This window comes from Medicago sativa, chromosome 7 (genome assembly GCF_051527215.1).
Source record: "Medicago sativa cultivar Bolivia chromosome 7, Bolivia_mono, whole genome shotgun sequence".
Taxonomy (NCBI): Eukaryota; Viridiplantae; Streptophyta; class Magnoliopsida; order Fabales; family Fabaceae; genus Medicago; species Medicago sativa.
The window spans coordinates 92815523-92841400 of record NC_140755.1 but is presented as its reverse complement, the minus strand read 5'-3'; the positions used below and the strand labels follow the sequence as shown (position 1 = coordinate 92841400).

General features: G+C 34.0%; 2 protein-coding genes across 10 annotated transcripts; one reads left to right on the top strand and one right to left on the bottom strand.

Annotated features, from left to right (window-relative positions):
- Positions 1-1929: 1929 nt before the first annotated feature.
- Positions 1930-24768, bottom strand: LOC146910354 (RNI-like superfamily protein). Of its 3 annotated transcripts, none has more exons than XM_085731137.1 (17): positions 24628-24768; positions 14637-14730; positions 14437-14551; positions 12907-12978; positions 12694-12810; positions 12527-12600; positions 11750-11852; positions 9973-10015; positions 8704-8766; positions 7054-7295; positions 6337-6457; positions 6149-6255; positions 3586-3699; positions 3330-3500; positions 3108-3257; positions 2888-3033; positions 1930-2110 (listed from the first exon to the last, which is right to left on the bottom strand). In XM_085731137.1, exons 2-17 carry the CDS (start codon positions 14707-14709, stop codon positions 1953-1955), a joined length of 1869 nt encoding a protein of 622 aa, XP_085587263.1. In that variant the 5' UTR covers positions 14710-14730; positions 24628-24768; the 3' UTR covers positions 1930-1952. The 3 variants fall into 3 exon arrangements, with proteins under 3 accessions (XP_085587263.1, XP_085587264.1, XP_085587265.1); XM_085731138.1 differs by having other exon boundaries at positions 1930-2104; XM_085731139.1 differs by having other exon boundaries at positions 8731-8766.
- On the top strand, positions 14858-23211 carry LOC146910355 (outer envelope protein 80, chloroplastic-like). 7 transcript variants are annotated; one of them, XR_015020717.1, is made up of 15 exons: positions 14858-15282; positions 15447-15487; positions 15646-15741; positions 16086-16234; positions 16456-16523; positions 17020-19298; positions 19642-19851; positions 20524-20967; positions 21158-21246; positions 21365-21458; positions 21544-21615; positions 21731-21849; positions 22172-22284; positions 22504-22707; positions 22816-23211. XR_015020717.1 is itself a non-coding variant. In XM_085731143.1 (13 exons), exons 11-13 carry the CDS (start codon positions 21799-21801, stop codon positions 22892-22894), a joined length of 243 nt encoding a protein of 80 aa, XP_085587269.1. In that variant the 5' UTR covers positions 14858-15282; positions 15447-15487; positions 15646-15741; positions 16086-16523; positions 17020-19298; positions 19642-19851; positions 20524-20967; positions 21158-21246; positions 21365-21458; positions 21544-21615; positions 21731-21798; the 3' UTR covers positions 22895-23211. The 7 variants fall into 7 exon arrangements, 6 of the variants coding, with proteins under 6 accessions (XP_085587269.1, XP_085587271.1, XP_085587268.1 ...); XM_085731143.1 differs by lacking the exon at positions 22504-22707 and having other exon boundaries at positions 16086-16523; XM_085731145.1 differs by lacking the exon at positions 22504-22707 and having other exon boundaries at positions 15591-15741; positions 16086-16523.
- Positions 24769-25878: the final 1110 nt, after the last annotated feature.

The window sequence follows — 25878 nt, the reverse complement described above, 5'->3', positions numbered from 1 at the left end:
CCTTAAAAAGGGTGTTTAGGGGGTTTCCGGATTATGTAATCCGGAAACATCATGTAACACACCCTATTTTTTGAAGTTTCCGGATTACAAATCAGTTACTCATTTTTTCACTCTTTAACAAAAGAAAACACCATTCCGGATTATAAAATCCGGAAACTCAATGGCATTTTTGAAAAAAATAGAGCGCGCGAGGAAACCCACAGGGTGGGAAAAGTAAATCTCTTAATTTTATTTTTAAGGCTTAAACAAGAAAGTTAAGACTTAAACATTCCAACTATTTAAGTGTCTAAGTCGGTCTCGTACATACACATCATTTATTTTTATAATTTTTTAATATTAATGTTTACTAAATAGGCACTCACTTCCTCCAATCTAGCGCCTCACAAAAATTTTATTAATTGAGTTTCACAAATTAATGTATTTCACCAATGTTTATTTATTTAAAAACAATTTATTGAGTCAGTTCTATAAAAAAAGAAAAGAGAGATAGTCATTCTACAAACATCATTTTCTAAAAGCACCAAAAGTTTTAGCTGAACAATAAAAATGCCTATTTTCCTTTTAAAAAAATACCTATTTAACTTGATATTAAATAGACGAAACATCTACTCGTTGCGAATGCTCTAAAAATAATTTATGTTCTTAACATTAATGTTGCAAGAAAGAGCTTTAAAATGGACTACGTACCAAAAGAGATGTTCTATGGGTTGGTGAGCCATGTGAATATTAAAGTTAAAACTCATACTTAATTAGGCATGACAACAAAATACATACCCGCGTGTTTTTGTCCAAACTCACCTTGATATGACAGGTTTTTTGGGTATGAGTTTGAATTTTCTGTGTTCAAAACACAGGTATGAGACGAATAACAAGGATACAGGTACTCATTCCGACCTCATACTCAAACCCATCCCGAATGATTGATAATTGCTACGCTATAAAAAATTTCATTGATATTTAAAAGAGCGACCAAATCATTGGGTAAAAAAATTAAAATGAGCAAAATCACAACTCAAAACACTAGGTAGTAAACCAACCTCATAAATAGAGTTATGAAATCATATGACTTTTTCTATCTATAAAAAAAGAAAGTCAGATTGCTTTCAAACATAGAACAGAAACCGCCCAATATTAAATTATATACACACACACTTATATAGTCTCCTTAACTTTGTGCCACAGTTAAATACAAAATAAATTTAGTTTGCAAGCATTATGAATGAAACTGATCTAACATACAAAATGATTAATACAGAAACAAAAACAATTATCAATTTCAACTATGGTGACATAGTTGAAATTAGGATTTGTTTGCGGTGTAGTTTGAAATGGTTTTGAGGGGGGAAAATCATTTGATCCGAAGATTCAAATTACTTGAAATCTAATCCAATTAAAAACAGTTTTGTTTGGATCGGTTTACGGTAACCCAAATGACAATTCTAAAAAAAAATATTCTATTAGTGCAGTTGAAATAATTTTAATGCAAAATATAACGTAATATACCAAAAATTAACAGAGTAACAATTATTGATCATACTTTCTTTTTGAGGAATGACTGATTATACTTGAAACATGTGAAATAACAAAAATTTAGATTAAATTAAACTAATAAACATTATTAAAATGTCTGAAATAAATAATAGATTAATGTAATATTTGAAAAATATTAAAATATTTGAAAACCAACAAATAATAGACTAATGAAATATCTCAAAGAAACAAAAAAAAAATAAGTATTTAAATTTATTTATTTGGTTTGGTTTGATTTTGAAAAAGTTCTGAAATCTGAAATCCGAGCAGTTTTCACAACAAAAAAATGCAATAACATCTAATAATTTGGTTTTGTGTGGTTTTTTAAGTTTTTTTTGGATCTGCCTGCAGTTTTAATTTATTTAATTTAAATTAAACCGGTTTGAGCATGAACACTAGTTGAAATCAAACAAAATTGTTTTCTAAGGATCATGATCAATAGGAGCAGCAGTGGCTGATGATACTGGAAGCATCAATATAGGCTTTCCATTATGTACAAATTCAGTGCAAAGGGAAGTAAGCTCTGGCGTATAGTCCCAGTCATGTCCCGTCAAGTCCAAATTCAGAACATTACCTGCAGCTGTCAAAGATATGAAACAATAAATAAATATCGGAACTTCAAAATATATTTTAGCAAACTAGATTGAAATAGGTTCTACAACTACTTATTGTCCTGAAAGATAATCCATTCTCAATTCTTTGAAAAAAAAAATGAGGTTGAACTAGGAGTATTCCTTCTAGCTAAAATTAGTTGCTTACACTATAATATTATACTATTGGCAAGCTGGAGTATAAGTATAACCATAGATCATATTTATTAATCCTAGATAGCCGCAAAATGCGGCTAACCCTAAAAATGCTATAGCACAATGTCCACGATTCTATTACTTTTTTATGACAGATTAAACAATTCTATATATGAATGAATGCTTGATTTTTTTTTCTTTTTAAAACAAATTCTCCGAAGATCAATTTTATACTAGTATATGAATAAATACTCGATTTTTTTTATAAAAGTTCCTCGAAGGTCGGATGGGTGCGGAGTAAAAGAGCTCTCAACACATAGGTGTTCAGCTCTGAGATCTGATTACTTGGACCCAAACCCCCCTAAACTACCAAAAACATACTTTGTACTTTATGTGTGTTTTTGGGTTTTCAAATGCTTTCCGTAATGCCTCCCTAGAGCGTATGATCGGTGCTATTTACACGACTGTGACAGTGCAACAAGACATAGCGACAGATGGGAGTTTAGTGAGCATGTTATAATAACTGATCAATTTAATAACCAAAGTTACCACCTGCCAGCATCTGAGAACCAAGAGGTCACCAATATAAGAGACAGGAACACCATAAATACCTTTTGCAAACTTTAATGCAGAGGAGATGATGGACAGTGATTCAATAGGCATACAATTACTTGCTGCATTCACGTCAACAAGTCGAGGAGCCTGTGGTAAGAGTTTTGACAAAAACCTAGCAGTTTGGATCCCACCACGGTTTTTGCTGCCAACATAGAAAAAAGTGTCACTTTACAGCATTAAACAAGCAATCATGGAATATAAAGTATTAATCCTAACCTTATATTAATTGTCACCAAACTAAGCTCCTCCTCTATTGTCAGCATATTTTGAAGCTCTAGAAAACCAGATGGAAGCAAATCAATGCCTGATGCATCAAGTACTTCGATAGGAGTGCTCAAAAACCTTCCTAAAGGTCCTGCTACTTTGCTGCATATGAAAAATCAATCAAAATTAAGGTGGAGAGATGAACTGGGAGATGAATACAGCCTACACACAAACCTTCCAAGGCAATTTTCAGCAATGGAAAGAGACTTCAATGTTCCGTTGAGGACGGGAAGGGAATCTAGTAGATGGTTAACTACATCACAGGACAGGTCACAGGCCTCTAATTTCAAACAAGCCAGGCGGGAGCACATTTCAGATGTTCCAGCAAAATACGGGATCAAATACCTGTAAATTTGATGGTAGACAATTAGACACTCAACTCTGATTTCATATCTTAGAAATATACCAACAAAATAGGAATAAAATTGACCTGAGTCCTTCATCCTCAATTGGATTGTCACTTATATCTAGGTCCTCCAAGTTAGGCATGTATGCAAAAGCATATCCAAGATTTTCTGCATCATCTTTCCGTAGATTGTTCCCCCTATGTGACAAAAACCAGATTAGAAATTCTGTTTATATAATACTGTCTGAAATGAAAAACACATATGCAAACAACCTATCAACATTGTCTTAGAGCAGCTCATATAAAAGGTGACTATAAAAAGATGGGAATCAAACTAAGGTGGTTCACATCCTAACCGATCCAAATAACAGCTACAAACAGATAAAAAAAAATCCAAAAAACACACAAAACCGAATTTTATGCTTTTGGATATTTTTGTGTAAACCATTAGGTTTGGATTTAATCAGATTTCAGATTCTTTTTTTAATACCGAATCTAAGCGTATATATTATATTTGAAGTTATGAATAATGCACGACCACTGAAGTGTTTATATAGATTATTCTAACTTTATTTGCTTGACTAATAATGGACTAGTGGGAGGAATACAAAAAACTGCTAATAAAAATAAAAATACACTATTTGCAACACTCCTCAAGATCGTGAATGAATATCTATCGTTCCCAACTATCCCTATCATAGATGAATTGCTTGATGAATTGAATGGGACAAATTATTTGTCTAAGTTAGACCTTGAATGTGGACCATAGCAAGTTCAGTAGTGTGTTGAATTGGCCGGTACCCAAAAAATGTTAAAGGAGTGAGGAGAGTCTTGGGGTTGACAGGGTACTATCTCAAGTTCATCAAAGATTAATATGGCAAGATAGCCAAACCTTTGACAAAACTCGCCAAGAAGGAGGGATTTCACAGGACTCTGCAGCTCAACAAGTGTTTGAGGTTTTGAAGGAAAAGGTCACTACTGCCCCTGTTTTAGGTTTGCCCGATTTTAACAAAGAATTTCTCATTGAATGTGACGCATCGGGAGTGGGGCTGGGGGCAGTATTAGTGCAAGATAGGAGGCCTTTGGCGTACTTCAGCAAGGCGTTGGGACCTAGAAGTTTGTCAAAATCTGCATATGAAAAGGAATTGATGGCAATAGTTCTTGCAATTCAGCATTGGCGCCCTTATCTGTTGGGACGACACTTCAAAGTATCCACTGATCAGAAAAGTTTACGAAAGATATGACAACAATGCATTACCACAGGAGACCAGCAAAATTGGGTGGCTAAGTTGCTTGGGTACAGTTTTTATACTGTGTACAAACCTGGCCATGATAACCGTGGGGCAGATGCGCTATCCAGAATCAATGAAACAGCAGAGTTACACAGACTATAGCTTCATTCCCTCGATGGGAGGAAGGAGAGGAGTTGATGGAGGAAGTTCAAAATTATCCTATTCTGATTAAGATAATAGAGGAGGTAAAAGCGGATACAGGAAAACATCTTGGGTTCTACAGAACATATAATTCCTAAGTTGTTACAGGAACTTCATTCGTCACCAATGAGAGGGCATTCTGGGTTCTACAGAACATATAGGCGTATGGCTACAAATGTTTATTGGATAGGGATGAAAGGAAGGATTCAAGAGTTTGTGCGGAGCTGTGATGTTTGTCAGCGACAGATGTATGTGGCTGCATCACCAGGAGGGCTCTTGCAGCCACTGACTATACTAGAAATGGTATGGGAAGAAGTGTCAATGGATTTTATAACTGAATTGCCCAAGTCTAAAGGATACGAGGCGATGTTTGTGGTGGTGTACGGATTGTCAAAATATAGTCACTTCATGCCCCTCAAACATCCCTATATGGCGAAGACAGTAGCACAAGTGTTTGCAAAGGAAATCATACGTCTTCACGGGTTACCAGCAGCTATAGTAAGTGATAGAGATCTGGTTGTTTGTGAGAAACTTCTAGAAAGAATTATTTCGCATGCAAGGGACGCAGCTCAAGATGAGTTCTGCCTACCATCCGGAGTCAGATGGGCAGACGGAGATAGTGAATAAGTGTGCCAAGACTTATTTGAGATGCTTCATTTCTGATTGATCAAAGACATGGTCCCATTGGCTGCCAGTGCCATGGACAGAATACTGGTTCAACACCACCTTTCATGCATCCACTGGTAGAACCCCTTTTGAGGAAGTGTATGGCAGAACTGAGGCACTAGCCTAGGAAGTTGTATACTCTAGAATAACAATCAATGTAGGAAGTTATACAATTAAAGGAATATCTAAAGATTCTTAATTTTAACAATTACAAACATAATTTAGCTTGTATTAAGTTATTTGACATTACATAAATATGTAATTACGCATATTAGTAAAACTGAATGAACCGATCAAATCCAGACCGAACTTAATTGAATTGGATCATATTAGATTCTTTTGAAGAAACAATCTAAACAGAACCACATACTACTTAAAACTTTGGATCAAATGGCTTTTCACCTCAATTGGACTGTGAACACCCATATACCAAAGCATGACGTGATAAAATTATAGAGAAACTTTCTCATACTTAGTGTACACGTTAAATTATCAAAGATTTCTCATATCACACAGAAAACACAACTATTTAGTATGTATGGTGCTACCTCAGGTTGAGAACACGCAAGAGTTGCAAGGACTCTCCAATTCCAATATGTGACTCACGTAAATCACTTGGTATTCTCCTGTTAAAGTGAGAAAGGCATCCCGATATCTTGAATAGTATGCATGAAATTTATGTTAGCTTACAATGATAATAAGTCCGAACACAAGATTTTGTAGATGATAAACTTACTTCATTCTCAGAAAGGTCAAGAACAGATATGCATGAGGAAACACTGAGAAGAGTCACAAAAAGAGCTTTTGCAAAATTCCGTCCAAGGCGACTGCCACATAGTTTTAATGAGCACATGGACCTAGCAGCAATATCAGCATGAAAGAAGGTAAATACTTAACAGACAGAAAAGCTATGATCTAGTCATACAAACACACAATATATATATATATATATATATATATATATATATATATAAGCATAATTAATCAAGCAAACAATTGCAAATGATTTAAATAGTCTGATAAAACAATTGCGAAGTGAGGAACAGAGTAGGAGATTAACTTCAGTACTAGATCTAATACATTATCATAAGATGAATGCTTCTCAAGTTTGTCAATTTCTTCAATATCCGAAATCGATGTCATCATCATAATATTATCATTCAAATAGACGCAATATATATGAACATAATCACCCTACTCTACCACCCATACCTAGCCAAATAAAACAAAAACTGGAGAAACAACTGTACACTGGATTTCCAGAGAAATAGCAAATGCATCAGCCATTATTCATTTATATTAAGATCATCATACTAAGTCTTGAAATAGTGATCACTCAGAGAACATATCAAACTTTGATAAAATAACAAATAGGAATAGCGCATAAAAAAGAGTGTGAAGAAGTTTGCGAATAAACAAAAAAAAAAAAAAAAATCAGTTTACATTCATGTACCTTGCTGAAGACAAGAGTGATTGAAGCCCAGTAGGTAAAGAACCAGTGCATAGTCCGAAACTTGAGGAGACGATCGAGAGGTGTTGGAGCCCGTGTTTTTGGAGCGCATATTTATGTACACTCTTTCTGACGACAGAATCAAGTAGTGTATTTAGAAAATTTTCGTAGAGTGTGCAGTGAATAAACTCCAGCGACGTTAATGTCCTGCTATGTTGAGTGATCAGTCTGCATAATCCATTAACCTGTGAAACAGTGAATACAAATGAAATCATCAAGTCATAAAGAGGCAGTCCATAGTTTACAGTAGGAAAAAATATTGATATAGTAAATCATATGTACAAAGTAAAACAATCTATCTACACTCCAATCTATAAGGTGCTTCGCGAGATTGTGAAACTCAAACACTCCTCTTTGCTTAAAATGTGATGATCTGTTAAGGGTTAGATTGCTTTGTTTTTCTTAAATGCTCATCATCAAAAATATATATCTGCCTTGTGGTTTATGTTAATGAAATTGTGATTATGTGTGATGATTATGAGGGTATCAAGGCATTGTTTCAAAACTTTCAGACTAAGAATTTGGGTCCACTGCATTACTTTCTTGGGATAGAGGTGGCTCAGTCGAAGTTGGTTATTATTATTTCTCAGGGTATTCTCTTGATATTTACGTGGAGACAGGTCTTATAGATTTTAAACCACTCAACACTCCTATGGATCCTGATGTAAAGCTTTTTCCTGATCAGGAAAATTAGATTATCTTATCATAATCAGACAAAACTTATCTTTTCAACGTAGTAAGTCAGTTCCTTAACTCTTCTTGTGATAGTCATTGGAATGTTGTTGCTCAAATAACTAATTATATGAAAAGTTCTCTTGGAAAGGAGCTTGTTTTCACAGATAAGGGGAACACTGTTATCGTTGGATATTTTGATGCTGGAGATGCAAGTGATAGGAGGTCTACTTCTAGTTACTGCATATTCATGGGTGGAATTATAATTTCATGGGAAAGCAGAAAGCATACTATTGTTGCCTGGTAGAGTACAGAAGTCGAGCATCAGGTTATGGCTCATGCCACATGTGAACTTTTGTGGTTGAAACATTTATGGCAGAAACATTTATGCAATCAGCTTTGCACCTCTCCTCCAATCCAATTTTTCATGAGAGGCCAAAGCATATAAAAGTCCATTGTCATTTTATTAGAGATAATATTCTCTCTGGAATCATCAGAACTTCCTTTGTTGATTGTAAGGATCAACTTGACGACATATTAACTAAACCTCTATAGGGTCCTCGAATTACTTACATAATTTGTTTAGATATTATCCCCTTTTTAATTGATTCTATTCTCGTATCTTAGGGATTGAGTAGGTTAAGCCTAATGTATATATATTGCATACTCTCGCTTTCATACGATAAATATAATATTATTCAATCTTATGTGTAAACTTTAGTAATCTCAGGCCTCATGTCCGCGTCAGAAACAATTATTAGCAAACTTTAATTTATTATTTAGCACAACTTGTTTTAGTTCAATTCAACACAATTATGAAATTGCAATCATTAAAGATTTGAAACTGTTGGGAAAGAGTGCTTATTACTAGGGACTGAGGGAGCATAGATAATACATATCTATCGGAGAAAGATAGCTCACTTGTTCCACAGATCGGATACATCTTACCACCATACTCTGCAGCTTGCATTCTCTCAATAAACGCTGCAAGTCAAAATCAGGGTATATGATGAATATATGTTATGTGGTTTTAAAGCATTAAAAAGTTGAAGCATATGAAAACATCATATAATGCATGTCTTGAATTGTACGATAAATATAAGAAATTGTGGAAATCGCAGATAGATTCAAGGGAACCCCCAACCCCTCCCATTTTATTGACTGTTCAAAATGCATGAATACCAGTTGGTTCTCAACATTCAAAATATATTTTGGAGACCATTTCTCTAAAACTTGTGATATTTTGAATAAGGCGGTAGTATGGCAATATCAAGGCGGTAGTATGAACACGAAAGTAGCAAAATACTTTGACAATATCAAACAAAATTGGTTTCTACTTTCTACCAATGAATACATGGCGGTAGTATGGCGATTCACCGTGATTCCAACACACGTATGACACGGACTTGATTCGCGTCATACGCCGTATCCAACAAAAAAAAAAGTACAAGGATGGGACACGGACGCGACACTGCGGTGCTCGTCAAATAGGACACGGCCTAACACAAAAAACCCAAAAATAAAAAAAGGAAGAACGAAAACTAGGTTAATTAACTTGTGTCTCCACATCTTCTACAATATAATAGCCACTCACCTCACTCTAAATCTGTCATTGCCGTCGTGACCTCCGACCAGACTTGTCCTGCACTGCCGTCTACTTCCTTTCGTCTATCCATGGCGTCGTTGAATTTCCCAGTTCCAGGGATGTCTGCTTCCTTCCGCTTTCTTTGTTTCTAAATTCTGCTTGAATTTTATCCTTCGTCTCTGCTTTGTTTCACTTCCTTTCTTACACAAAGAAAGCAGGACAAAGCAGAGATGGAGGATAAAATTTAAGCAGAATTCAGAAACAAACAAAACAAAAGGAAGCAGACATACATGGAACTGGGAAATTCAACGACACCATGGATAGAAGAAAGGAAGCAGACGGCGGCACAGAACATGTCTGGTCGGAGGTCATGGCGGCGATAATAGATTTAAAGTGGTGTGTGTGGCATTTATACTATAGAAGATGTGGAGACGCAAATGTATTGTATATAACAGGTAGCTGTCAGTGCTTTCCTTAAGGTTATGAAAACTACAAATGCATTTAACAAGATGACAATATGATGAAAGTGATTCCAAAAAGATTAACTAAATAATGCGGAGTAATCAAGGAGTGTTTCATGATATTGTAGATAGCACACAACTTACAGTAGTTTCTGCAGAGCACAGAATATTCTGCAGTCTCAGACAGCTGCATCAAGACAAATTGATAAAAGAAGTGAAAAAAATAATCAAGACAAAATGCAGTGATCACATTTCGATACAATTTGGCAAGCCAATGATTTGTATTATGTGATGGGTTGTAAATGGCTTAGAATCTTATGAATCATTCATGAGTGATCATAATTCGATGCAGTTGGGCAAGCCAATGATTCATATCATGTGATGGATAGTGAATGATACATGCATCAAAAGTGCGACTCTGTCAACGACGAGAATCAATAAGCTTCGATTAAAATGAAAAAAAAAACAAGATGGGTGTTATTTTATGATGCACCTAATGCTCTTTGGCCTCTCACGTGAGGGGGCATGTTCTATATTAACCTTGGATTTGGATTTGGATTGTAATTGGATGGATTCAAACAATCCATTTACAACCCAATAAAAGTCAGTTCAAAATATCTAATCAAAATCCACTGAAATATTAAACCATCCATTACAATATTTCCAATCCATTTATTAAATTATATAAAACAAATCTCTCAAAAAATAAATTATTATTATTTAAATTTTTTATTAATAATTTTAATTATAATACATGGAAGTGGCGGTGGTAGCAGCTGTGGCTGACTGAGGCCAAAAGTGGCAACCAACGACCGGCCTGGTGATAATTACCTTTGATTTTTAATTAACAAAAATATTAATTTTTAAAATAATTATAATTATTTTTTCGTTTTTACATAAATCTATTTTATTTATAAAAAAAAATCCATTGGATTTTTCGAAAAAAGTTCGTTAAATAAAAAGTAATCAATTGGATTTAAAAAGAAAATAGAGAAATAGGATCCAATCTATTAACAATTTTATTGTATAGTCAATGGATTGATAGTTGGATGGAATGGATGGATGATGAATAAATGGAGTAAATTGCCACCCTTAGAAGTGTTGGTCAATGATATCTCCTTTCAGGGGTGTAGTCAGGATTTTGACTTTGGGGAACATGACTTCGAAGAATGACTTATAATGTGTTTGTTATCGCAGCAGAGTCCATGTAAATATGCGGCCACAAGGAAGCTAGTATTTGAAGCTTCTTTAAAATCATGGCGCAAAGCCATCTGGACACGTTTTCTTACACCACCGCCAAACAAGCAGTGAATTGGTGTATGTTTGGTATCTCACGACAATCCACCGTGATTTTGCAGAAGCTACTAAGTGTAGCTTTTGGAAAATCACGGTGGGTCGCCATGATTCTGACATACCATCAAAAGCAATTATTGTGTTATCCTTTCATTTCATTTCCTAATATATGTTATTGAGTGTATCGCTTGGCCTCTTGAATTGCATTTGGTTGGATCATTGGATGTGAATTTACAATTACATCACTATGTTTCTGGTCAATTTGAACTAGATTATGTCTTAAAAGTGTTGCCGTGACTTAATTGGAATTAAATTCAGATCTTATTTTCGGTTACAATTTGTCAAATTGAGTAATTTTAGCAATTCTCTTTGAATATTTGTGTGACTGCGTCACTACCGTGATTCAACCAGAATACCTCACTATCAAAATGATCGAACCTAGAAGGTGGCTGCCACAACAGTCAAAGCATTTGACCATTACCAATAGAAAGAAAGTATTTTTCCATGAATACAAAAATGTAATCCATGGTTAACCCCTTTATTATATTTTTATTTTAACCCTCCAATTCCCAGGGGAAATATCGTTTTCATATAAATTATAATAGAAGATAACAATTTAACATGTTACCTCACGTGGCTTCCAAATTGTAGGCAATGATAAGAGAGTTTTGAATATTTATCGTATTCATGCTCTGCAAGTCTCACAAAACCAATATGGCGCAGTATGCTCGCTGAAAAGAAGAGTACAAAAGGGAAGAAAATTCAATAATTATCAATTGACAAAATAAAACAGAGTGAAGTGGGTTGTGCACCACACAGAAAATATTATTTAAGCACAAAGTTTAAGGCATCTTAAGTATACAGACTGTGAATGTGATTCTTCAAAAAAAAAAAAAAAAAAGACTCTGAATGTGATTGATGTCAAAGCAAACTATTTGCAACTAAAATTTTTTTCTTCTCAAAAGCTAAGAAGCTTTATACTCACGTAGGAGATATCACAATCACAGAAAATACTTAAAGAATAAAATGGCACTTCAATAGTTTTTCCAAAAGGACAATCAATCAATTGAACAAACTTTGAATCATCTATACTGCTCATTCATTCTTTGTCATCAGCCAAAGGCGTTCAACATGTCAAAGTCTTAAAAACTATCTATATCCTTAAAAGTGAAAAGCAACATGTTACAATCACATTTCTTCTTTAACTAGGAGAACACTAGCAACATTCTTGTATGAAGAACAAAACCGACTTATTCCATAACCACTTTAAAAAGTGAACATACTTCTCATGACCCACATCTCTAACAATTTCTAACTGAGTCAAATTTCCTCAATTAACATAAACATATCAAAGGCAACTTGGCATTGAAAATTTCATTACAGAGAAAGCAACTTAGCATAGTACCTGAAATATTTATGTCAGCAAGACGTCCTTTAAAAGGTGAAATTAGTGCTATCTCTGCTGCTTCATCCAGACAGCTGTTTTTTTAAGTAGATTATACAAAAATAAGAATTTTGAGAGAAAACGATATCAATTGATAGACATAATATAATGCTTTATGGTGTAAATACTTTTGCAAATGGGCTTCCCAATATGCTTTCTGCCAGTCGGTTGGTTGAATCTGATTAATGAGATCAGGCCACCGCAACTCAAACAACTTCTGCCAGGCTGTATTTAGATTCCGATCCCTGTAATAACAAGATTCCATTCAAAAATTCATAACCAACAAGGATAACACTAGAATGCATTTGCACAAACCAGATGAGTATAAAATTCTCCTCAACCTGGAACGTTTTCTCTTGTTGTTCGTTGAGTCATCACGCGAAAAATCTTCCTCATTTACATCTTGAAATGGCCTGTACCAATAATAACTATTCAGACGCCGAAATTTATGATGTACACAAGTGTTTTGGGATGTGCTTGTGTAGTTGTTTGGTGTCTTTTCACTATGATTGTTACAGTGTGTTTGGGGTTTAGGCTATATAATCATTGTTAGTTAGCAGAACACTCTACTGTTCTATTATTGAAATTGTTGTATCAATTATCAGAAACTAAAGTTAGTGTTGAATGGAGAATGTTACTTTTTTTAACTTTCTCTTGTGCCAAAAATAACACAACAATGACCCAACCAAAGACATCAAAAGAACATAGAGATGACATCAGCAGCTAACAAAGCACTGAACAACTACTACCCGATCTACTGAGAAACTCTCCTACTATCGACACAACACTAAATAGGGACATTAATAAGAAACTTGGCCTCAAAATTGTAAACATCGGTCAAAATAGTCCCTCGTTTTTTCAAATTGGCCAATACATTCCCTGAAATTGTAAAATGACATTCAAAATAGTCCCTATGTTAATTTTTGCCGTAAGAGGCTATGGCTTGGCACATTAACTGGATGTGTCACGTTGCATGTTGATTCCAAATAAATGTCACTTCACTAGGGATTTAATTGCCTATGAAATTTAGATCAACTCATGGACAAAACTGTCAGTAATTGCAATTGTGCAGGGACAGTCACTGACAAAGTTAGTCATTGAGAGACCTATACTTCATAGAAAAATTAGCATCTAGTGAGGTGAAATTGATGTGAAATCAACTTGGAGGGACCACGTATTCAACTAATGTGTAAAACTATAGTCTCAAACAATTAAAGTTATCAGAGTGACTTTTAACCAACATCTTACAATTTCAATGATGTATTTGCCAATTCGAAAAAATTAGGGATTATTTTCACCGATGATCACAATTTCGATGACCAGTTTGCATATTCACTCACTAAATAGTATAAAACAGAACAATATGACAGCTAATACTCAAAACACACAAAAAATCACCAATCAACATGAATCCCCAACTTAGCCCTAAAATCGTAAAGATCAAACAACTTCGTGCGTGAAATTAACAAAATTCCAAAAAGAGAAAAAACTAAAATTGAAAATATCATATCACAACAGTCCTGATTGATCAATGAAGGGCTAATACTATATGATTAAAAAAAAAAAATCATAAACACAAAAAAAAAACACTGAACAACATGAATCGCCAATTTAGCCCTAAAATCATAAAGATCAAAAACTTGCTGCATGAGATTAACAAATTCCAAAAACAAAAATAAAATACCTACAAATGAAAATAACATATAACACATTAGTCATCATTGATCAATGAAATTTCAGTGAAAATCATGAAATTGATTGATCTACAGTTCATAACAAACTTATCAGTGATTCATTCTTAAATATTAACTCCCAGATAATAGTTCAGATAAACAATCATTAACAAAAATCGAGTTGATTAACAAACGTACGTGTGAAGGTGGAAATGATACAATGCATGAGGAGTTAAACGTGAAATCAAATCATCTAGCAAATGTGATGGAAGTTCATATATAACTGGAATGATAGCAATAACTTCACCTTCCCCTGAAACATTTTCAAAACTTTAGGTTATAATTTCATAAACATTGCAATATTCAATCAATATAGATAGAGAACGAAAAGTGTATACCGAAAAGGAGTTGATTAGCGAGATGATTGATACAGAGAGTAATCAGCGAAGAAGGCGGAGCTTCCTCCACCATTGTATCTGACCGGAATTGTGTCTACTAAACTAGATAAGAAAATAAATGTCCGTTGATTTTACCATTTTGCCATTCCTAGGGGTATTTTCGTAATTCACTTATTGGACTTGCATATGTGTATATATATCACAATTTTGGTTCTTCTTTCACTTTTCTTCCTTCTGCCTCCCATCTCTCTCTCTCGGCCCTCTCACTCTCAACCCCAAAATTCTACAATCCTCACCCAAACCCCATGAAAATCATCATGCAAACTCATTTTTGAAACCCTCATGATGGATTAATCATCATCAAGACTCAATCCTCTTCTCCTCTTCCTGTTCTGTCCAAACTGAACCTTAACCCCATCCTTTAATCTTTCAATTCATTCTGTGCTGGAATTCCACCTTCTATCAGCTAAAAGAGATGAAAAGAAATGAATAATCACATGTATGGCTTGATTCATGGAAGTTGGAAGATTGGTTAATGGGGTTTATGGGTTCGGTGGTTGAACCTCAGAGAGAAGAGAAGATGAAATTCTCCCCTTTTTCTACTCAAGTTGTTTTCTCAGCATAATTTTCGTTGGGAATTCATAAAGTATGAATTTTTTACCTTTTCACTTTCTGGGTCATCTTCATATACACTCAATTCAATGTTATTGTTAATCAAATTGTTAATTATGTTGTTAATGTAGTTGTTGATATAATTTATCAATTGAATTGTTAATTTTTTTATTTAATTATGTGATTTTGATTGTGTAGGTATGAAGAGGGTTAGAGAAACTGTTGAGGAGCTTCTTGATGTTAGTTTTCTTTTTTTTTCAGATACTTTGAATAAATTTTTTTTGATTTTTCCATTGTTTTGCTTTACATTGAAAAAAAGTTTTGATTTTATTTGTTTTTCAGGTTTATGAAGCGAATCTGTCTAATTTTTCTGATATTCTGAATTGGGTTATTGCAGTAGTCAAAATGAGATTGAAGAGGGTTGTTAGGGTTCCTGCAATTAGCTTGAAGATGGCTGATATTCCACCAGATGATTATTCATGGATGAAATATGGTCAGAAAAATTTAATTTAATTTAATGCAAATATTTATTTTGAAGATGTAAATTGGGAGTTAATATGAATCTTCATGTTATATCAGTATTATACATATTTGGTGAGTTAGAGAATTATGATACTATTCTCTATGAATTTCCATATTTGAGGTAAATGTTTAGTGATTTTGCTTTGCATCTTTCCCCTTATTGTCCTGTTTGTTGAATTCTTGCTTATGGATTTTTGCCATTATTGCTATTTAAATCAATTAAGAAATGATGTATATGTATTATTGTTGCTTACACTTTATATTAATACAAACAATAATCTTATGTTTTTCTGACTTTAATTGGTAAACTGCCAGTCTCTCTGGTGGTCATGTGGTAGGAAATTTCTCTCCCTATGAAGCTTTTGCCATTGGTGGAACGAACAGTGTGAGAGGCTATGAAGAAGGCGGTGTGGGCTCTGGTCGATCGTATGTTGTTGGTTCTGGAGAAATTTGTCTCCCCTATGGTACTTTAATTTTATTAAGCTTTTTTCCTGCTCAATTAGTTTAGCTTCTTATGTGTGTTTATGCTAATCCTAATTTTCAAGATAAGCACTTGATTAGTCCTGGCTGAATATGAAATTTGTTGCCGAATTGAGTGATTTCTTAGTAGAGACTAGAGGCATGCTTTTGAAATACAGAGAATAGAGTAGAAGACTTCGTGAGTCTTCACTGTTTCTATTTGCAGATGAAGCCATTAGAATGTGTGATATTTTCTGACTATGGAACTGATTGAATCAGGCTCGACTGTCCCTGGTAGGTCTTTATTTCATTTATATTATTTTTTGAACTGAAGTTCATTTAAATTAATTGATCCTTTCTTTTGAGGATTAATATTCTGGAGATCACCCATATGCACATAAGTACTATTATCGACATGAAAAGAGTTAATTTTGTGAAATTGGGTGGGTAGGAATTAAGCTAAAGGTGATATATTCATGTTAACTTCTCTTAAGTGTACTAAAAGTATATAAAGTATTAGGGTTGAAGCCTTCAAATTTGTATGAACAGAGTAGCAAGAGGATCTTACATGTAATTTTGATAGCAATTTGCTTTAATTTGTAGAAAAGAATATTGCACATGACTAAGTCATACATTGTATCAAAAGCTTTCATCAGTAGGCAAAGAATATTGCACATGACTAAGTCATACATTGCTACAGAAGGAAGTCAACATGAGTGACCTTCTTTTCTAGCTATCATACTTTTCTTATATGCATACATTGATATTGATATATGTATCCATATCACAGGAATAAGAAGATCATTAAACCAAGACGAAATCAACCAAGAAATTCTGCTCCGGCAAATATTGAAATAAGAGTTTCACATTTCAGAAATTCCCCATGTTCTTATTTTTGATCCATACTATTTTGGAATGGGATCAATTAATTGAATGTTTGGTGAATCTACTGTAGTAAGGTTGTTTAAATTGGGAAAATTCACTGGCAAATGACCTCTTAAATTGTTAGCTTGAGTCTCAAGCAAGCGAAGTCGTTGTTTTTGTCCTTGTCCGTTCGCAATATCCACCAACAAATTTTAGGGAAAGGTGTTATGTCTCCTGAAAAAATATTATGGCTCAGATATATGTTTCTTAAATTAAATTGAAGATTTGAAGGAATTATGTGTTTGTAAAAGACGGTGATTCCTCTAATGGTTCATTTTGATGCTACATTGTATTTTAGAGGCAATTTTTCCTGACTCAAATCTGTCGTACACTGTTATTTCTATTGTTCTATTCATAGGAAAATCGTAATTTGAATGCAAGAAAAAAAGGTGACAATATTTGGATGACCAGACACATATATAGTGTGATTATTTACAATATTTACAGCACTTTCAGCAATTTGAGACTTTATGGTATAGCATTTTCTGTTATAGTGCAGCACTTTTTGCAAAATATTTTCTGCTATATAGAAGTTTGAGAATCGGTATATTTAGACTGCGTATTGGTGTTTTCTGCAGTATCTGGTTTTGCACTATTGGAATAGATTGGTGTATTTAGACCTGCCTTACTTGATTATGAATTTGCAACCTATCAACCTTTTAAAATAAATATGCAGTTACTGGTACATATGGTTAGTAAAAGTAACATGCTAAATCTGCAAAGTTATTCTTAATCACTAATGCTATTAACCATTTGAGTCCAAAGTGCATTAAATTCTTTTAAGAAAATAAGTATAGTTGTGACGTAATGATATGAAGTAAATTCTGCATTATACTTGGATGTTAACAAAAATTTGTATAAAAATTCATGTCCGATTTAATTATTGCGTGCAGGAAAAATAACTAACCAAAATAAATGTAAATTATCTGTTTGTTGCAATATAATGTGCCTATCTATTCTGACTGGTGAACTTTCAATGTTGCTTAAATTTCGGTTGATGTTTCATTTGTACTGTCTCTCGCTTTGAAACTTCTTTCATACAGTGAGTGATTTTGTGTTAGCAAAAATCGTGATATAGATAAAAATGATATAGATAAAAGCTTCTTTCATACAGTGAGTGAATTCTCTGATATTGCAATTCAGATTTTGGTTGTTGTAGCCTTACTTAGTTTGTTTGTATCTATTGATAAGTGATTGTCTTTTGGTTTTTCTGAATTTTATGGAGGTAATTTGGTGTAATATGTTGCGTTCATTGTCTGAAGAATTTGGTGTAATAATAAACCACATTTGATTGGTCTTTGCATTTCTGAAGAATTCCAGCACATGTTACAGAAATTTTCTTTGTTTTTCATGTTATTTGTCCAAAATTCATGATATGGAAAGGTTTTATATTCATGATATGGAAAGGCCTTTGATTATATGAAAGTTCATGATACAAAAAGTTTTCCCAGTGATACAGAAAATTTATGATATAAATATTACAGAAAATTTATGATACAGTGATTGAAAAAACCAGGTTTGGAAGGTATCATGGTGCTCAATTTTTTTTTTGAGGGATTTTTTAAGTGGCAACTGATAGCAGAATTGAAGTTCTTAAATTTCTAATGTTTTGCAACCGTTTGATCAGTTGTTTGCCTTAAAAAAAATTTCACAATATTAGCTCTAACATGGATGCACACATTAACCTCTTAAGAAAGTTATTGCTTGGTATGCTAATCTAAATATGAACCTTTTCTTTGATGTCAATTTTCATAGAAACTGCTGCATGCTTTTGTAACTAGGGAGTTTCTAATTTCAGGTCATTATCTTTGTTTTTTGAAAGAGATCACATGACTTGCTTAGCCTTTTGAGTTAGTTTGCATATATGGTTCATTTCAACATCAGCTGCTAGCTATATTTGGTTCCTTTGTGGTTACCTGAAGGAAACCTTAGTGCATTTATAGAACGCGTCTTCTTGAGGCTCCTTCACTTTCCTAACTGTCATTTGTCTTATGCCGGAAAGGTTAAACTGAATGTGACTATGATTGGTCCCTTTGCATATGTTTATGGTTTGTTGATTACCCTTATAAATACGTAGAATTCGGTTAATCAGTTCTTTGTAATTGGCTCTGCAAGTTGGGTATTCTGCTGTAAAGGAAGCTACAGGTAACCATTTTTGTTATTATGAAGAGATCACAGTAACTTTGCAACACCTGTAATTTAATTTTTAAGTTTGTATTTATGCATAAAATGGCATCACAGATTAAAGGATATATAAAGATTTTCCACCTTCCAATTAATTTAAAAAAGTGATGATGTCATTCAGTTAACCATTCAATTCTTTTGTTCTGACACTTCTTTTTCTAAATAAAAAAGTGTTTGAAAATCACATTGAGCTTGGAAAATGAAAGAAATTGGTATCCTACTCAGTTTCCGGGAGTAAGATATCTTATAAGGTTTTCTTGAGCTTATAAATGCCTTTTTTTAACCTGATGCATTATGTGCACAGATGGAGTCAAGGAATTAATCAGTTAGAAGGTTTTCTGCAAGATATATTGTACAATGGGATTATGCAGGGGACTACAAGAAATTATTTAGTAGTCCTGTCAGGAATATGCCTGATAGCAAGAGGTCCAAGGAAGATGTTGCAACTGATATTATACCAGAAAGCAGATCCTTGCAGTTCATGCAAATTGAAGTGGGAAATTCTTGTGAACAGGTACGTATGATATACCAATTTATAAACCCATGTCCTACCTTTTAAAATCAATTCACTTTGAAGAATATTAAGATTAGTAATTTGAACTTTGAATTACGGGATGTTTCATCAAAGCATGAGTCCACATAAATACAGTGTTCACTTAGCCCTTAATACTCTTTAAGTGGTCCTTTCTAATTTAATACTTCATAATAGAATTTTGAAAAGCCTATAGTTTATGAAAAGCAACACAATGAATCACTTTGCTCAATATATGCTTTTAAAAACTATGATGAACTTCTAATTCATAACTTATGATTGTTTTTATAGTTGATATTCACTTACCAATTTTTTTTTTGTTTATTTGCAATGTAGTCGACCTGACCGAATTTTTCATGTATTCTTATATATCTATGTTAGAATAGATATGTAATGTTCCAAGATATAACTGAAAGATTATTTCAACAATAGAACCTATATAGTCCATTTCATAAAATTACTTGAGTAAAACCCTTTGGAAGCATTCTTTAATTTCTATTTCAGCATTGAATCTATACCTATGTAAGATAATTGATTTTGGTTTTCTGTAGAAAGATTTTGTGAAACAATTTAACTATATAACTTATTTGTGAAAGATTGTACATTCAGTTAACCATTCAATTTCTTTTGTTCTCACACTTCTTTGTTATATAGTGCAATGGGAATAAAAGATTCAGATATTTGTATCATCAAGGAGCCAGATCGTGTCGTAGTCTATTCCGATGGAATTTCGCACGATTCAGTTCATGAAACCGGAACTGATAATCACAATATGACAGAGTCTTATGAGTATATCAATGAGACTACTGAACATCATAGTTCAGAAGAAAGCACAAAGGAATACGAGGTGAAAGAACTTTAGCTCAAGATAAAGTATCTGACATCAAAAAAACTGAGAATAAGTAAGTACCAGATTTTAAGGGTGTTCTCAACGAAAAAAGTTCGAAATCGCACAAAGCAAGGGGTAATCAAAAGGCACAAGATATTGTCAAGCCTACAGTTCCGCGACCATTTTCCCTAGCAACTGAAAGGCGTGCTACAATTGTAACTCGTCCTACTTTTGAAGAAGATAACAAGGCCGCTAACGGGAGAAAATCTGTAAGTAAAAAGAATGTGATGTCTTCCAATATGCTTAAACAGGGTTAGGTATATGCGGATTTTGAATTTGCTTCCTCCTTCATTGTCTAATCTATTGCTGAAATGTTTATGGTTAATTTATTGTTATGTACTCAGAGTTAGTTTCGAAACTTTTGTTTTGACTGTTGTTTTGAATGTTTGTGCCTTGCAGTTGAAGTCTCCTTTAGTTCGAAGGAAACCATTGAAACCTGATAACAAGAAACATTCTGACGAGGACGATTCATGTTCAGTTGCTTCTGGGTATGCTCTTATAAACCTTATAGTCAAAGGGTGTCAAAATCTCATCTATTGTTTTCCTTATTCTAGCAATGAAATTTGTTTTACTTTATCTTATAATTTTCTCCGTGGCCATGTAAAGAACTGCAACTTCTGTGAGGCCGTTCAAGTCCAGAGCGACTGTTGCTTCTGCTCCAAGCTTTCGGTCAACTGAACGTGCACAAAGAAGAAAGGAGGTAAAATTTGTTGATTAATTAGCTTTGTTTCAATAGGGTTTTCATCCCAAATTGATCGGAGCATCCCCTTTTATTTGTGTCATAGTTCTATTCAAAATTAGAGGAAAAGCAACAAGCAATGGAAGCTGAGAAGAACCAAAATGAAGCAAGAAGCAAGGTAAAAGGGATTTGTTTATTATCTCAAAAAACCATGAATTACATTGTCATTCTGTTACTTCTTTTCTTCTTATAGATATAAACTTATGTTAGTTTTCTCACTCCAATTTGTTCAGCGATTAAGGAAGAGAAAGAGGAAGCCATCAAACAGTTGAGGAGGAGTTTAGAAATTAAAGCAAGCCCTATGCCAAGCTTTTACCATGAGGGGCCTCCACATAAGGTTGACTTGAAGAAGGTATGTAATGGTCTTGCACTTAAACTTATGCCCTGTTGAGATAAACAACTTAAGCTTATTTTTTCAAATAACTACTTCTTTTGTTTCTCTTTTTGAGGTAAGCAATAGGTCCCTTGATAGAATCTCCACAATTTTTTGTTTTGTTTTTATTTTGTATTTTGAACAATGTTCATATTTGCATGTAGTCTACTGGTACATTTGATGCTGCGGCTAGATACGGAAATGCAACCCCCGTGCCACCTTATGTTACCGGCCGCGGAATTAAATTGTTTGTAACATTGTTAGTACTTTGTTTTTCGGTGTTGATAGATTCGTATTTCAGGTCTACTTTTTCAAGAGCTCTTATTTTGCTGGTGTTTATGCAAATTGCTTTCTGTTTGGGATTATTCCTCCTGTCATGACTTATATTCATCAACAATCCAAGGGAAAAATCAGGTATGGTTTGTGTTTTCCAAGTGATGCTAATTAGAGTTATACATTTCACGATGTAAAGTACTGACACAGGTACGAATACCAAACACGACACTAACACATCGACTCCGATAATAATTTAAGAAAATGAATTTGTTGAATGTAGTCACATGTGTCAGTGTCGTGCCAGTGTTGGGCACTGTGATGTGTCTGACAACATGTTTCAAAATGTTTGTGTTGCAGAGTTTTACATAACAAAATTAAGCATTCAAAAGAAAGGCACAATGTACCTATGCATTACTGCCCTTCATATTGATGGCATGTCCGACTGACATGACACTGTCACATGTGGATTATTCCATTTTCTCAAATTTCTACCACTGTCGACGTGTCAGTATTCGTGTTGTGTTCGATGTCCGTGTTAGTGCTTCATTGGAGTTCAAACAAGTTATACATATAAACTTGCTTTCAATTAATCAATTTTTCAGTCCCTTAGAATTTGTGAAGGAAAAGGTTGTGGTTACTGATATCTAATTGTAATGAATGATTTTGCAGGCCAACTTTCATTCCAGGAGGAAATGTGACACTTCTGCTGCTATTCATTGTCTCAGTCATTTTGGGAATTTGGCATTAGATGTTCTTCAAAAGGCAAGGCTTAGAAGGATTTGGTTTAGCTGCAGTGAAAGTAGTCCGCCGTCATTGCAATCGGCAAATTTCAACTTCTGGGTTGAGACCGGACAGTTCATATATCAAATTTGTATTTAAATTATGACTTGGTTGTGTCGGAAATCGGAATATGAGTCATCTAATCTTAATCCAACATTCGAGATCTATGAATACTGTAAATGAAGAGTATTTTGACAGTAGACAATTCGAATTCGGTCTAGAAACAGGACAAATTCTGTACTAATAATGGAGTGATGAATAAATAATTTTTTTGCATTCTGTCAAGCATTCAAGCCTTTTTCATCCTTTTTGATATTCTAACAGTTCATAGTTAGTAAAAAAACCATTCGTTTTTGGTCACAATGCAAGAAGCATCCACATCTCCCCACTTCCCCATAGTGAGAAGTTGCTCCCATCAATTGATAGGGAAGGTAACTGCAGTAAACAAGTAGTGCTGCATTACTGAATACTACATGATAGAAGGTATTGGACAGGCCAAGAGAAATTGTACATCTCAAAATTAAAAAATCAACTCGGTAATGTATTTTTTGGTTGTGGACAGTTCTAACTATAGCAAAATATATCCTTGATATCCTTCCAATTATAAGAATAAGCTAACTTTGGGCTGTGCATAAAGAGTATGAGACCAAAATTAATCTACCTCGAGTAACACAAGTCCTATGACACCAAGTACAAGCCCGGCAGCTCCAACAATTCCAATGGACTCACCAAATAGCAAAGCCGCAAGTACAACCACTGTCAAAGGTTGTGAATCAATAATAACCTGCCATATATCCACTCCAGAGAGTCAAAGCAAGCAACAATTCATGCTCCCACTGCTCCAAATCAACGCAAATTTAACTCAAAACAACTTTTCCTCAAGTCCAATTCTATCATGACACATACAGTATTTACAGTTTGATTTTACCGGTTTAAACATTAATCTCAGCCATACAATGTGCACTAGATAAGGACTATACTGCAGTTTCTAGCAACGACGCAAGAACTAGACATAAACACCCAAACAAAACAGCAATATCAATATAACCTCTGTCCATACATATAAGTCTCATTCGGAAGAAGAAAAAAAGTGTCTCTAAATATAAGTCATGTTACAAATTACTAGACACAATTATTTTATTTTATTTTCCGAGTATTGCCCCTATGTGTAGTATTGAATCTGAATAAAAGTAAGAAAGTAGATATTTTCAAGTTCTAGGCATCTAGGGAATATAGTATTTAGTATTGTCATGATCAATATCTTCGACAAACTTTTTTTTTTTTGCAATATCTTAGTCAAACTTACTAATTTTTTTTTTAAAATTAGTTTAAAGTTATAAATTTATCTTTAATCTTCTATGTTTATGTCGATCCTTTTAAATTATTCCAAGAGGTTAATATGCACTTTCAATGTTAAGTTATGGCAACAAATTATTTTAACCTTTAAGGTATGATTAAATTGAAGGTTTAAGAAGAAAATGGAGGGGAATTGACATGAATAAGCAACAAAGGTCGTGTAGGGGAGGAATTGAGTTGACACAATGCTGGAGAAAATTTTATTATGGTTTTTTATATTTATATGCATGTAATATCTATATTTGGAATCAGTTTACTTTTAAGCGTTAACAAAAATGTGTTTGCAAACAAAATTATCCGAAAAAAAGTAATCCTACCCGTGCGAAGCACGGGTTTGTGACTAGTTTTTGGTGAAAATGCGAAGAAGAAACACGCACGAGAGAATTTATAGAATAGAGTCTAAGCAATGACTTGTTATTGCAACTAGATACTCTAGTTGTGTCCGGTTATTTCAATTAATGACTACTACTTTTGCTTTGGGGCCGGTTCGGATTTTTGTTTTATAGAATATGGGTAATGATATTTGAAGAAACAACTTTTTGACAACTTCTTTTTCTCTCTTTTCATTGGTTAAAAACAATGGAGAGAGAAAAAGAAAGAGAGAGAATAATAAGATAATGTGAGCATGGGAGAGAAAGTTGTCAAAAAGGTTGTCACAAAATAGTTGTACAAATATCATTTCTATAGAGTAGAGTCTAAGCTAGGGTTGTGCGTTAAAACCGGTTCACTTGGACCACATCCATATTTTGGGTGCATCAAATTTAAAATAAAAAAAAAAAACATTTTTGTTGATAACTGAATCAGTCCATTAAAATAAATAAAACATGGATCGGGAAACTATTCCTAAACTTCGGTTTCTGATCCCAGGCACAGTTTTCAAAACAGTGAGATCTAATAGGATTACAAATTACTTAGTGATATGTGTTGTGTATTCCCATTCAGAAAGTCCACATCGGTGAACACCTCTAATTACGATATCAGCGACGATGATTGTTACGGTAACCGCAACGACGGCGACGGTAACTGCAACAACGACAACAACCAACACATGGTGAGAGAGAGTCCATATCTAATTCGAATTGCATAAAAAATCTATGCGAAAGAGACAAAGAGAGTAGGTAGGAAAAAAGTGGTGGTAACAGAGGGGAGAGAAACGACAATGGTGGAGAGGGAGCGAAACACGGTGGTCGTCGATGGTGGCGGGGGAGAGAAACGTGGTGGCAAAGGGAAGAGAAACAAAGACAGTGGGCAAAGGGAAGAGAAACAAAGACAGTGGGTGTAACACCCCGTTTTTCCAACGTAAAAATTTCATAATTAAAAATCAGAGTAATTCAACTTTAAACGGAATGTTACACTTCTTAAAAATTCATAAACTAAATAAATAACAATTTATTCTTCAAAATCATTTAACATAAGTAATTCAAAACTTCGCAGCGGAAAATAGTTCATTCAATATAAAAAGTCTTTGGCAAGCAGGCCTCATCAGAAAATCTCATAAGTCTTAGTTCAATATTTATTCATAAAAGTTCATAAACAATACGTAAGGAATAGAAGTAAAGTCATCCCGTTACGTATCAGAGCACCTAGACACAGATG